Source organism: Miscanthus floridulus, chromosome 1 (genome assembly GCF_019320115.1).
Source record: "Miscanthus floridulus cultivar M001 chromosome 1, ASM1932011v1, whole genome shotgun sequence".
Taxonomy (NCBI): Eukaryota; Viridiplantae; Streptophyta; class Magnoliopsida; order Poales; family Poaceae; genus Miscanthus; species Miscanthus floridulus.
Window position 1 is genome coordinate 149212560 of NC_089580.1, and position 12321 is coordinate 149224880.

The window sequence follows — 12321 nt, forward strand, 5'->3', positions numbered from 1 at the left end:
ATTGTTTTTAGCCGCGTCTAACTTTGTGGCCATTGGCCCAGGCAAGGAAAGGAGATGGGAGAGACGGTAAGGAGAAGGCCACAAAGCGGCTGTTCCGACGCCGCCCCCCCACACCCCACCCCGTAACCACCACTCCGGTCACACACTAGTACAGTACTACCAGGCTCGGTTTAGATCGGGGTTAGGAACCCGTATTTGGCACTGTAGCACCTTCGTTTGTATTTGACAATTATTGTCCAATCATGGTCTAACTAGGCTCAAAAGATTCGTCTCGTAATTTACAATCAAACTATGTAATTAGTTATTTTTTTATCTACATTTAATACTCCATGTATATGTCCGAAGATTTAATGTGACGAAGAAAGAGTGAAAAAACTTGTAATCTAAACCCCCAAACGCGATATATCAGCTCAAGCTGTCAAATCTGAATTTGATGTCCTCTCCTAATCGTCAGAAAAAAATACTAGAAAATTTGCAGCGGCGCAGCCACGGAACGTCGCGGCCATAGGCTCACGAGTCACGACGCTGCCCTGTTCGCTCAACAGTATTTTTCAGCGAGCAAACACTGCTTGTTGGCTGAAGTTGGGAAATTCGGCTACCGTAACACCTTTGTTTTTATTTGATAATTAGTGTTCAATTATAGATTAATTAGACTCAAAACGTTCGTCTCACAATTTTCAATCAAACTGTGTAATTAGTTTTTTTTTTCCGTCTACATTTAATGCTCCATGCACGTATCGTAAAATTCGTGTTCAATTATAGATTAATTAGACTCAAAACGTTCGTCTCACAATTTTCAATTAAACTGTGCAATTAGTTTTTTTTTCCATCTACATTTAATGCTCCATGCACGTATCGTAAAATTCGATGTAATGAATATTATAACATTTTTTGAAAAATCTTTTTGAACTAAACACGGCGTAAGCTAAAGCGCTTTTTAGCTGCAGCAATGCGAGCGATCCGGTCTGTCGGTCACCATATGCATGTCGTGTAGCAACAGGGGTGAAATGCCCTATGCCTGCAACTGCAAGCTGAAACCAAGGCTTGTGTTGTTGTGGCCCCAGGGTGGGGGTGGGGGACAAAGAGAAAGAGCAAGAGCCATATACTGTACGTACATGAGGACTACTGAGCAGAGTTCAAGTTGGTGAAGAGTGCCACACAATGCAGAAGTGTAAAGGGCTACTGAGCACGGAAATTCAATATTTTACAAGTTAAATAAAGAGCCGTATACATGAGGACTTCATAATTTCGATGAATGTCAAGATCAAAGCATGCATATCTCATCGCCAAGCCAATCTTTCCAACCATGTGGTGGAGATTCTACAGGTAGAAATCCAGCAACGGCGGTACTATAGTCCAGAGCTGGGGCTACCGGTACGCCTAACATCTGAAAGTGGAATTTCAGTATTGCCGCCTAGGTGGCTTCGACTCTGCTACCGTGACACGGATCTGTCTGCCATCCAAGTCCTGCAGGGCAATGTAATTAGTACATCCTGAAAGAAGACTATAGACTTCAAACTTCAAAGGCTACAACACGAGAAACTGGGAAAGAAAATGGGATTGAGAACTCACAGTGCCATCAAGGTTCGATATCGCATTCTCAACCTCTTCAGCGGAACCATACGTGACGAAACCAAAACCCCTTGACCTTCCACTCTCCCTGTCATATACAATCCTCGCTTCCAGGACCTCACCTTGCCCACTGAACAGGTTTGCGAGAGCTGAATTGTCAACACCCCAGGAAAGGTTACCCACGTAGACCCTGTTGGCATCACCACTGGGTCCTCTTTGTGAGGATGGATCCCTGGGTAGCGGTGGCCCAGAATTCACCCTCAAACTCCTTCCATCAAGTACCTATATTTTGAGACATCAAGTCAGATAGATAATGAAATAATGAACTGAACAACATTTAAACATTCTGTAACAGAATATACTCAATCAACGAAACAGAATATATATGCTCTATCTAAAGCCTTAAGAGTAATTATTAATGTAGAAATTGATTTATGCAATGCAGGATCTGGTAGGAAACCATGAACATCACGAAATTCCTAGAGTATATTGCAAAGGTCACATTTCCAGGTAAATAAGCTATATCATACATTAGGAGAATGGTCCATGACAGCAAAATATGTTAACAAAGAATATGCAATGCTCTGGAAGAACCAAAGTGAACTCACGTAGCCATTGAATTGCTCAACAGCCGCCTCAACTTCTTCGACCGAAGACATGGTCACAAACCCAAATCCACGGCTTCTTCCCGTCAATTTGTCATAGATGACCTGCAACAAAAATTGCAACGCTATCAGTTGGCAAAAAACTGTAATATATCTTGTTCATGGGGGTGGCCTATTGAAAGAAGTTATGACCCAGCTAATTGTGTTCTCCACTGTAGTATTTTTATTGCCTATCGCAACAGTAGGAATATTCTGTTTTTTCAGAACTTTGGTAGTACTCCATCCATCCCATACAAATTGATGTTCTATGATAAAAAAAAGTCCTAAAAAACTTATGTTATAGTTCTTGAACAATAGATTTAGCCATATTATCAGCTTTTCCATTTAATGAGGAGCTTATTCCTTAATTAGCATGGTTCGCTTTTAATTTCTGTTGAGCACCAATCTGTCCTAAAAAAACCTCTAGAACATCTAAGTTTTTTTTGGGACTGAGGGAGTATCAGTTATGAAAACTAGGATTTGCCAATTTCATCGACGTCAGGTATAATAGGAAAAAACCCCGAAACGTGATCACTACGGCCTGCTGATTATCGAATGCATGTAGACACACACCTCGACCATCTCGACGGAGCCGGCCTGCTCGAAAAGTCCCGCGAGCTGGGCGCTGTCGACACTGAAGGGAAGGTTGCCGACGAAGACCCGGAGATCCTCTGAGAACTCCTCCTCCCCGCCCGGCTGCCCCTCCGCTTCGAGCTGCTCCGTCACGGCCGCAGTCGAGGCCGCGCGCACGGGCTCGAGCGGCCTGAAGCCCGCCGCCGCGGCGGAGAGCGCGTGTAGCTGCGGCAGCCCCGATGGGAAGGCTGCGCCGGACGGGGAGGCGGGGGTGGGCTTGGCGGAGAGGGAGAGGAACTGAGGCGAGAGGGAGGTGGAGAAGAGCGTGGCCACCATGGGAAGGGCAGAGGTGGGTTCGATTTTGGGCTGATAGGGTTTTGGAGATAAGGTGATGGCTGGAGTGAGGTCTGAGGAGGGAGAGCAACGGAGGAGACCGGGGGTAGGAGAAGAGCAGAGTGTCGGGTAGGTTTATAGTGATGCGGGTTCGTTTCTGGCCCATTGTATTGCGCCTCGGGCCGCAAGAGTACAAGACGGTCAAATACAGCAGGCCTTTTAGGTGGGCTGTGGACCAATCCCTAGTATTTGCATTCCCTAGGTTAGGTAGTTTTGCCTCTATATCAATCTATCTATATACGTCTATATGGGTATTTGTTTAAGATTTTTGACATGGATGCAATATTACGGCATTATGAAGTACTAGCAAGTAGCCAACTGATCATATATACGTTGGCTGGTTCTTTAAGGTCGAACCTGCTCAGCATAGGTGTTCGTATTTTTCTAGATTTATTCTAGGCTTTAACGACGTTATGCTTCTAGTGGTAGACGATAACGAGGCGCCTGTAGTGACTTCGTGAATCTCGAGATTTGCCGGCTCAGTCCTTTGGATGTGCTTATATGAGTATGGTTTTACGTACGTGTATTCATAGGAGTGAGCTGAGTGTACGTGCATGTTGTGGACGTCTATGTTATACTGTGCAATTCTCAAAAGTACTAGTAAGTAACCCGTGCAAAAGGTATGATTTCTTGGCATGGAAAATCAATTAAACACTGCCTTATAAATCCAAGTACTGAGTGCAAAAAAAAAACTGATTTGTTACTTATCAGGAAACATGCATGGACGAACAGTAATGGAACATTATTGTGCAGTGTTCGCTACAGTTTTAGCAAGAATTTTTTTTTGCTTTGTCGAGTTGGTTCTGCAATGCTTTGGGAATTTCCTAATTGTTCCTAATGATATGCTGGCAACATGTTACAATCTCTAATTCAAGCTACACCAACTCAAGTTTCACCTACATTGACACCAGCCCAAATCATTGATGGACCGGTTACACGTAGTCGAGCAAATAAGCTACAACAAGAGGTGAACGCACTACTTTGTGAGATTCATTTTAATATTAATGAGAATTATATACTACCTAAGTCGTGCACGTTGCTATTGCTCGGATTCACCGAGGAAGACAAGGACACACCAAGAGAAGATTACATAGAAGAGCCACGCTCGGTCCAGCCCAACATGACAGAACCATCAAGAAGAATCAGTCGTAACTTTTTATTCTCAAAAGCTATGAAGGCCCATGAGAACTTGTTGGAAAGCTTGTCAAGTCTAGCTTCAAGTCCAAGTGGTCTCAACTGATTTCGACTTTCCAATATTGAGATACGACTGCATTAGTGAAGACTGGTCCGCAGGTCAACAGTTTGCATGATGTTCAACTTCCCATGCAAAACTATACCATTCTACATTATTTCATGGTGTATTCTGCACATGGTGTGAAAGCTTATCAAGTTAAGTTTCCAACGCATCCAACGACACGTCATTTGGAAGTCCCAAGGTGGAGTTATTGTTAAAACACTGAAGACTGCGTAGAAGACCAACAACCACGCGAGAACTCTCTAGGAATTCATTTCGTGGAACCCCTTTCACACCATGTGCTGTTTATTTCGTGTTTTTACCTATCTAGGAGGGTTGTTCCTAGTATAAATATCCCATTGCTCCATAGCATTCTCAGACTTTTGATAATCGAAATACAGAACCCCTTTGTTCAGCTGTGTGCTAACAAATATTGAAGAGTGATCTCTACCCCTTTGCTCTTGTGATTTCCTTCGTAGGATTACAAAAGCGGCGGCTTCATCCGCTCCTAATTGGTGCTCCTACTCTCTTCGAGGTTTCCTCGATTGATTGTAAGCTATGTTGGTTGGTTCCTTGAGAGTGTGGTTGGGCGAATCCTCGATTTAGGTTGCCGGTTAAAGACGGTGGTTGGATTTGAGTTTTATTTATCAGGTTGCACTAGTTATCGCTGCTTGCAGCAAGTTATCTTGGCTTCTTTGAAGCTAGTTATCCAGTGTTCATCCTACATTGTGAAGATCGAGACCCTATGACGTATCATATGGTATCAAAGCTTTCGTTACAACGGTAGGGTTCTTTTCCCTTAGCTACATATATTTTTGTTTCGTCCTATCCAACAAAAAGCCTGAAAAAAAATTGCATTAGCCCTTTATTTCAATCTATTATTTTAGTGAGTTTTGTTAAGTTTCAGTCCATCAGAGTCTTTGTTTTAGTTGCTGATCATTATCCTTTGCGTGTCCTTTGAGCCTCTTTTATATATCTGAAAATCCCCACAAAAAAATTTATAGCCTATATCATCCTTCACATTAACTTTGATCCTATCAAGTTATAGCTACTGGTTGTGTTTTTATTCTGTCATAAAGTGTGCACGTGTTATATCTGCCCCTGTGTTTAGTTCTATATAAAAAAAGTGTGTCAAAAAAAAAGAAGAAAGAAAAGTGAAAAAAGAGTTGAGAAAAGTTGAGAAAGAAAAGTTGAAAAATTGGTTGGTTTATGAGCACAAGTGCTGAAAGTTTTCACATCAAGTTGTGCAACCAATTTGTTATTTGTTTTTGGTGCAAAATTTTGGTTGGGTCTGATCGCAACACTTGCATCCCAATCATACTCCTTGTTTGCATCAACTCTGAAATTTCTTTGCACGTGTGTGTGATCCATTTATATCTTTCATATCTTGTGGTCAGCACTAGGCAGGGAACTTCTAGTTTGGATTGTCATTTAACTTAACAACAACTAGAATTCAGATTGCATTCCTTGTGTATCACTCCCCACCAAGATCCACATACAAGCCATCGTAATTGGTACTCTGGTCCTGTATTCGCCTCGCCATCACTTTCTTATTGCCACCACACATTTGTTTCTCTGTAATCCGCAGTAGGGAATTCATAAAAGCTTTGGTTGGTAAGAGGGGTGAGTTGTGAGAGCCACCAAATTTTTATATTCCACAAATACCTATTGTTCATATTTAGCTAACCTTACAGGAAGATGGGTGGAGTTGAGATAGAAGATGAGACTTTTCCCTGTGTGCCCTTATAAAAGATCGTAATCCCCTGTGTGCCCCTGAAAAAATTCAGCGGTCTTCAGCGCCACTACTCCAACTTTTTCGTGTCATCCATGCCACTTCCGTCAGTTTGGGCTCTAACGCCGTTAAACTGCAGGTGTGAAAAGACGAAAATGCCCTCAAGTTCAAATATGTTATTAATTTTTTTTGAGCATCTTAACGACTTCAAATGAAAAAACTCAAAACTAGAAAGTTGTAGATCTTGTCGAGATCTATAATTTTCATATAAATTTTTTTTTCATTTAATTTCGCAAAAAAAATAATATGATTTTTCTAAGATATATTAATCATATCAAATCATATTTTTTTTGCGAAATTAAATGAAAAAAAATTTATATGAAAATTATAGATCTCGACGAGATCTACAACTTTCTAGTTTTGAGTTTTTTCATTTGAAGTCGTTAAGATGCTCAAAAAAAATTAATAACATATTTGAACTTAAGGGCATTTTCGTCTTTTCACACCTGCAGTTTAACGGCGTTAGAGCCTAAACTGACGGAAGTGGCATGGATGACACGAAAAAGTTGGAGTAGTGGCGCTGAAGACCGCTGAATTTTTTCAAGGGCACACAGGGGATTACGATCTTTTATAAGGGCACACAGGGAAAAGTCTCATAGAAGATTGTGTTACTATGGCACAATTCAATGAACTAAAGCAAAGCATGGAAGATAAGCAAGATAGGTTGACACAAGATCTTTAGGCCTTTATGGCTGAAATAAGAGGACATCGGCAACCTCATGATGGTGCAAGCAACCATAGTGAAGATGAAGAAGATAGTGATGGAAGAACTGCTACTAGAAGAGCAAGAGAACAAGAAAGGAGGAACCGAGGTGCTACACTTGGTAGAGGAAGAGGTCGAGGTCGAAGAAATGATGACAATGATGAATCTGAAGATAAGGATGATGATCATCATTCCCAATATCATTTTGGTCACCAACATCGTAGAGGAGGCAACCATGAGGAGAGGTTTGGAAAACTGAAGTTTACCATGCCAAAATTTGATGGAGGGTTTGATCCTGAAGCTTATTTCACTTGGGAGTTGAAGGTCGATAAGATCTTTCGCCTGCATAATTATATAGAGGAGAAGAAGTTGAAATGGCATCTCTGGAGTTTGAAGGATATGCTCTGATATGGTGGAGCAACTTCTCCATGACCGTGAAGAAGATGGAGAAAATCCTATTGCCACTTGGGAAGAAATGAAGAGAGAAATGAGAACTCGTTTTGTGCCGAAGCACTATCGCCATGATCTTTTTGATAAACTGCAGAATCTAAAGCAAGGAAGTTTCTCTGTTGACGAGTATTATAAAGAGATGGAGAAGGCTATGATTAGAGCCAATGTGTATGAAGACGAAGAGCAAACTATTGCACGTTTTATGGCTAGGTTACATCGCAATATTCAGCGCATTGTTGAGTTTCAGCCATACCGACATCTTATTAATTTGGTACATCAAGCCACCAAAGCTGAACGCCAACTATAGAAAGATGCCAAGAGCAGCAAGCCCTTGTCATATGGTACGATGACTGCGTCTAGAGGAAGCAAGTCAATCTCTAAGTTTACTGTTGCACCCTCAATGGCAAAGAGCTCAAGTGGAGGCTTTCGTTCTAATATTCAAGGTGTTTTTAGTGGGAAGAATGCTGCTGCCCCAAGCATGAGTTCTAAACCAATAGCATCCACCACTACTTCAGTGGGTCTACATTCAAGAGTAGTGGGATTTAGTGCTTCAAGTGTGGAGGCCATGGCCATGTAATCAAGGAGTGTCCAAATAATCATGTGATCATTGTGAATGACAATGAAGAATATGATTGAGTTAGTGAAGAAGTTGAGGAAGAGTATGTTGATGAAGTCTATGAAGATGAGGAATATACTAGATGTGAATTTGAGCATGGTGCTGCTCTTATGGTGGCACAAATCTTGAGTGTTCAAATGAAAGAAGCTGAAATTGGACAACGACATAATCTTTTTTAAACCAGAGCAAAAGCACAAGATAAAGTAGTGAAGGTGATTATTGATGGCGGGAGTTGCCATAATCTTGCTAGTCGTGAGATGGTTGATTGCAACACCTCTAGTATTACGAGCTCGCTTAGCACTGAGATTATAGCCTGAGAAATAGATCTATAAGTATAGTGAGTTAGTTTAATCAAATGCGATAATGAAAAACCTAATCCCTAGTTATATGGATAAGTTAGTAGTTTGACTTAAAAATGATTTTTATAAAGCAATAATAATATAGAACGTATGTTTGGGGTTTTAATAAAAATTGAAGTACAAGTCGAGTAGATGAAAATGCAACTTGGGTTTTGGAAAACAAATGTTGTTGACTAGGGTTTTTGCCTGCTCAAAAATCATATTGGAAATTAAAATTAGCCCTTTTCGTTGAATCGGCAAAAATTTGAAGTTGTGTGAAAGTACAGTTGTTGGTGATTTTTAAAATGCAAAATAGTTAAATAACACCCTGATGTTTTGGTTCTATTGTTCGGTATAAAGTGTGTGTGATGTCGTGAAATGGTTGTGGGTAAAGTTTGGTGAAGTTTAGACCGTTTAAAAATTCAACCAAATTCAACTCAAGGTCAATTTTCAAGTTTGAAAATAGTGTGGCAATGTTAAATTGGAATTTAAATCCTGATTAAAATTCTTAAACACTAGCATCATGTTTTGGCACTATTAATTGCCCCTAACCTCCTTAGATCGCGCTGTGAACCGTGTCGTTGGCATTCTATTCGTGGAACCGGCACCTGTAGCGAGCAATCTCAGCCGTTCATCCCACCTACTTGAGCTGCTGTTGCCGCGTACTGCCTTTGCCCTGCTTTTTCTCTCTCTCTCGCTTTGCTCCTGTCCGTGTTCTTGCCACGATGCCTGTCTACTGTCTCGTGCGTCATTAAGTCGAGGTTGAGCTGCTGTCCTCGCCTTTGCTCTCTCTCACTCTCTCGGTCTTTGCCTCGTCTGCCTCTGCTTGTCTCTGCCTGCCTCTACCGAGCCGAGCACCCGCCGTGGCTGCGCCAGCCATTGCCAGGCCCTTCGCGTGTGCGCACAAGCACACGCGAGCCCCCACGGCCCATGCCGGACCACAGCCCCATAGCTCTACCCCTCTCAAGCGCCTCAACCGCCGACCGCACTGTCGTCCATGCTGGGCCACCCTGTTGCTGATGCCCACCGTGGGGCTCCACCTCCAGCGCCTGCTCCTTTGCCCTCCACTCCGACCACCCATGCTGACGCGCCCCGCTGCTATCAGCCACAACCACCTCTCCTCGCCCTGGCTGGAGACCCGCCGGTGATGGGTTCCCACCCCACCACAGCCTCTGCCAGGCACCGTGCGCGTGGCTGGCCTGCTGCAAGCACCTACGGCCCCGCCCATCGCCAGTCACCATGCGTGTGAGCGTTCCCAAGCCCGCATTGCCAACACCGCTCCATCTCCATGGCTGCGCCCCTTAGCGCTACCTCCCGTCCTCCTCTTCGGCCCTGCCATAGCTACAACTGCGGGCGCCCATGGCTAGGCTTTAGCGGGCCCTCCTCGGCGAGGATGAGCGCTCCCTCGGGTCCCCGTGGGTCCTAGCCCACCCCCGCACCACCACCTCGTTGCCGGCACGTCCTCACTGCAGAGCCGCCCGGTCTCGAGCACCAACGCATGTGCCCAGGGCTCCACGCTTCAGCTCTGGCCGAGGCGTGTCCACCAGCGGGTGCACCTGACAGCCGGTAAGCCATGATGTCACCTCCCCACCACCGTCGGTGAACTCACGATCGGATTGGACCGCTGGCCGCCCTGCTATGGTAGAACCGCCTAATCTAATGCCTCCCAGGAGTACTCGTCTTTTATTAGACACTAAGTACCCAAGGGAGAACACCAAATTACTCGGTTCCATCGGGCACACCCCAAGGGAGAACCCGAAAATCCACATTTTTCCATCAGGATCACAAATAAGAGAATAAAGCTTACATCATTCTTAACCATTTCTTACATCTCTTTTAATACAACATCAGAGTATAATATTTATTGTTATAACAACAGAATGTAATCATATTATCAGAGTTATGAATAATTTAATTGAACAATGGAATATAAACATGTAAACAGAGTTATAGCGGAATTAAACATTAATTTATGACATGATGAAAGATTGATATATAAACTACGACAACAGATTATAAAACTTTCATTTAATAAAACATTTGGTGAGAGTTATAAATAAAAATTATGACCGTAGCGTAAAGGAAATCCTCTCTGAGCCCACTAGGAGAAATCCACATACAAAGGTCAGCTCTAGCCTCCACCTGTCACCTACAACAGGGGAAATAAAACCCTGAGTACTCAATTGTACTCAGCAAGACTTACCCAACAGGAGAAAAGAAAAGACTCCAAGGATGTGCAAGGCTATCTGACTTGTGGGTTTATTGCATCTACAGGAAGCATTACTAAAAGTGTGTCCTTATATTGGATTTTTATTAGCAGTGCGTTAGTTCATTATCTAACTATTCTATGTAAGCACCTGTGCTACTTTCAAGTAGGTGGTAAGCAATCAGATTTCCTTTTGCCATCTTTCATCTTCTAGTTCTTACTACGGTGCTAGAGTTTAGACAAGCCATACCAGATTTTCCGGCGATTCATGAATCAATGCCCCTAGCTGGGTACCCTGAAAACACATGCCCTGCTTGTACCCCAGGCACAAGCAGGATCAACCCATCACCCTCCTATCATGGGGTCCAGGTCCCTGTCCAAACTTAGACTCCAAGCCCCCGCTCTTGAGTCCCGGACTCAGTGCGGTGCAAGGACCTCCACCATCCCCACCTCCAATCAGTCGGTCCGGAAAGAGCCAGAACCCACGATAAGAGAACAACAAGTCTTCCAAGTGCCTATACCCAAGTATGTGCTCGGGATAATAAGTCTGTGCCTTGCCTAGAGTCTTATGCAACGGCCGGTCCTTAACCGACACCAATAGGGAAAGCAGTGTAACCAAGCTATGCTCCGTGGCCACAGGACACAACCTCTTACACCCACCAATACCCAAACCATATCCCTGCCCGGTCACCATTTTTCCTTTCCACCATTTATAATTTTCAAGTGATAATAATACAATAATATATTTCCTATATCTCGTGAGTGACAGGCAATCACTTGACTTCTATCGGAGTCCTGTAGCATAGCAATCTACACGATCCTATCATACTAGTAAGACTCAAAGGATAAAGATATATATATATGCAAGTGTGTTTCATTCAACTCCTTAAAACTTAATGCACAAATATAATTTAAAGTGTAGCAAAATAGGGGTTATGCACGGGGCTTGCCTGGGTAAAATATAATCAGAAGTTAGCTTTCCATCATGGCGACATGATCTCCAAAGGCACCATTTCTCCAGCAACTCCCGATGACTCTGCGTCGGTGGCTGGCCATGGCGGGCGCTACGGTTGCTGTGGGCACGGGAGAGGTAGCGGAGAGGAAAAAGGAGGGCACGGGGAGTGGGCCAAGGTGACGTGGGTGCTTGGTTCAGCACAGAGGCAGACAGCAGCAGCAGGCAAGGATAGTTAGAGACAGAGGCAAGCAAAAATAGAAAAGGAAGGAGGAAAACAACGCGAGGGTTCGACCAACTTCATTAACGCAGGGACAGCGCGGCGTGCTTCAGCAGTGTTGCAGAGCGACGAGACGATGCGAGCGACATGTAGAGACAAGCAAGGTAGGCCATAGAGGCAAGGGGACAGAGCGAGCAGCGACTCGGCAAATCCTCCATTAAGGCACTCCCGAACAAGGTCGTGAGAAAGCAAGCGCACGTGGCCTGCTGCGCGTCCAGTATAGCAACAGTACCAAGCAGAGAAGACACACACAGAGACAGGCAAGTAGAGAAACAGAGGGCCAGCAGGCGAGCGAGCAGGTACTAGGATGCCTCTCCTTGGCCGTAGGAAAAAGAAAAGTGGAGAAAGCAGTACACGACATCATCATCAGCAGCAGCAAGACGACGGATGGAGCAATGCAAAACGTGGCCAGCGCAGCGCAGTACGTAGCATGGCGTGCATGTGTTTTGCCATTTTCTTCCTTTTTCTTTTACCAAATATATAAATTATTATGTAATTACAAATATGTCATTATTTCTTTATCACTAACATCCATACACACATGCATATGTCTACCGTAGGTTTAAAC

General features: G+C 43.7%; 1 protein-coding gene across 1 annotated transcript; it reads right to left on the reverse strand.

The window, feature by feature from the left end:
• Nucleotides 1-1162: 1162 nt before the first annotated feature.
• Nucleotides 1163-3227, reverse strand: LOC136497659 (RNA-binding protein CP29B, chloroplastic-like). The gene is made up of 4 exons (XM_066493507.1): nucleotides 2790-3227; nucleotides 2181-2282; nucleotides 1573-1854; nucleotides 1163-1467 (listed from the first exon to the last, which is right to left on the reverse strand). Exons 1-4 carry the CDS (start codon nucleotides 3123-3125, stop codon nucleotides 1402-1404), a joined length of 786 nt encoding a protein of 261 aa, XP_066349604.1. The 5' UTR covers nucleotides 3126-3227; the 3' UTR covers nucleotides 1163-1401.
• Nucleotides 3228-12321: the final 9094 nt, after the last annotated feature.

Excerpts from the sequence above, each read along its gene's own strand:
- LOC136497659 (XM_066493507.1), bottom strand. The coding sequence starts at position 3,125 with ATGGTGGCCACGCTCTTCTCCACCTCCCTCTCGCCTCAGTTCCTCTCC. Across the intron at positions 2,283-2,789 it reads GCTCCGTCGAGATGGTCGAG|GTCATCTATGACAAATTGAC; the intron begins GTGTGTGTCTAC and ends TTTTTGTTGCAG. Across the intron at positions 1,468-1,572 it reads TATCGAACCTTGATGGCACT|GACTTGGATGGCAGACAGAT; the intron begins GTGAGTTCTCAA and ends ATTGCCCTGCAG.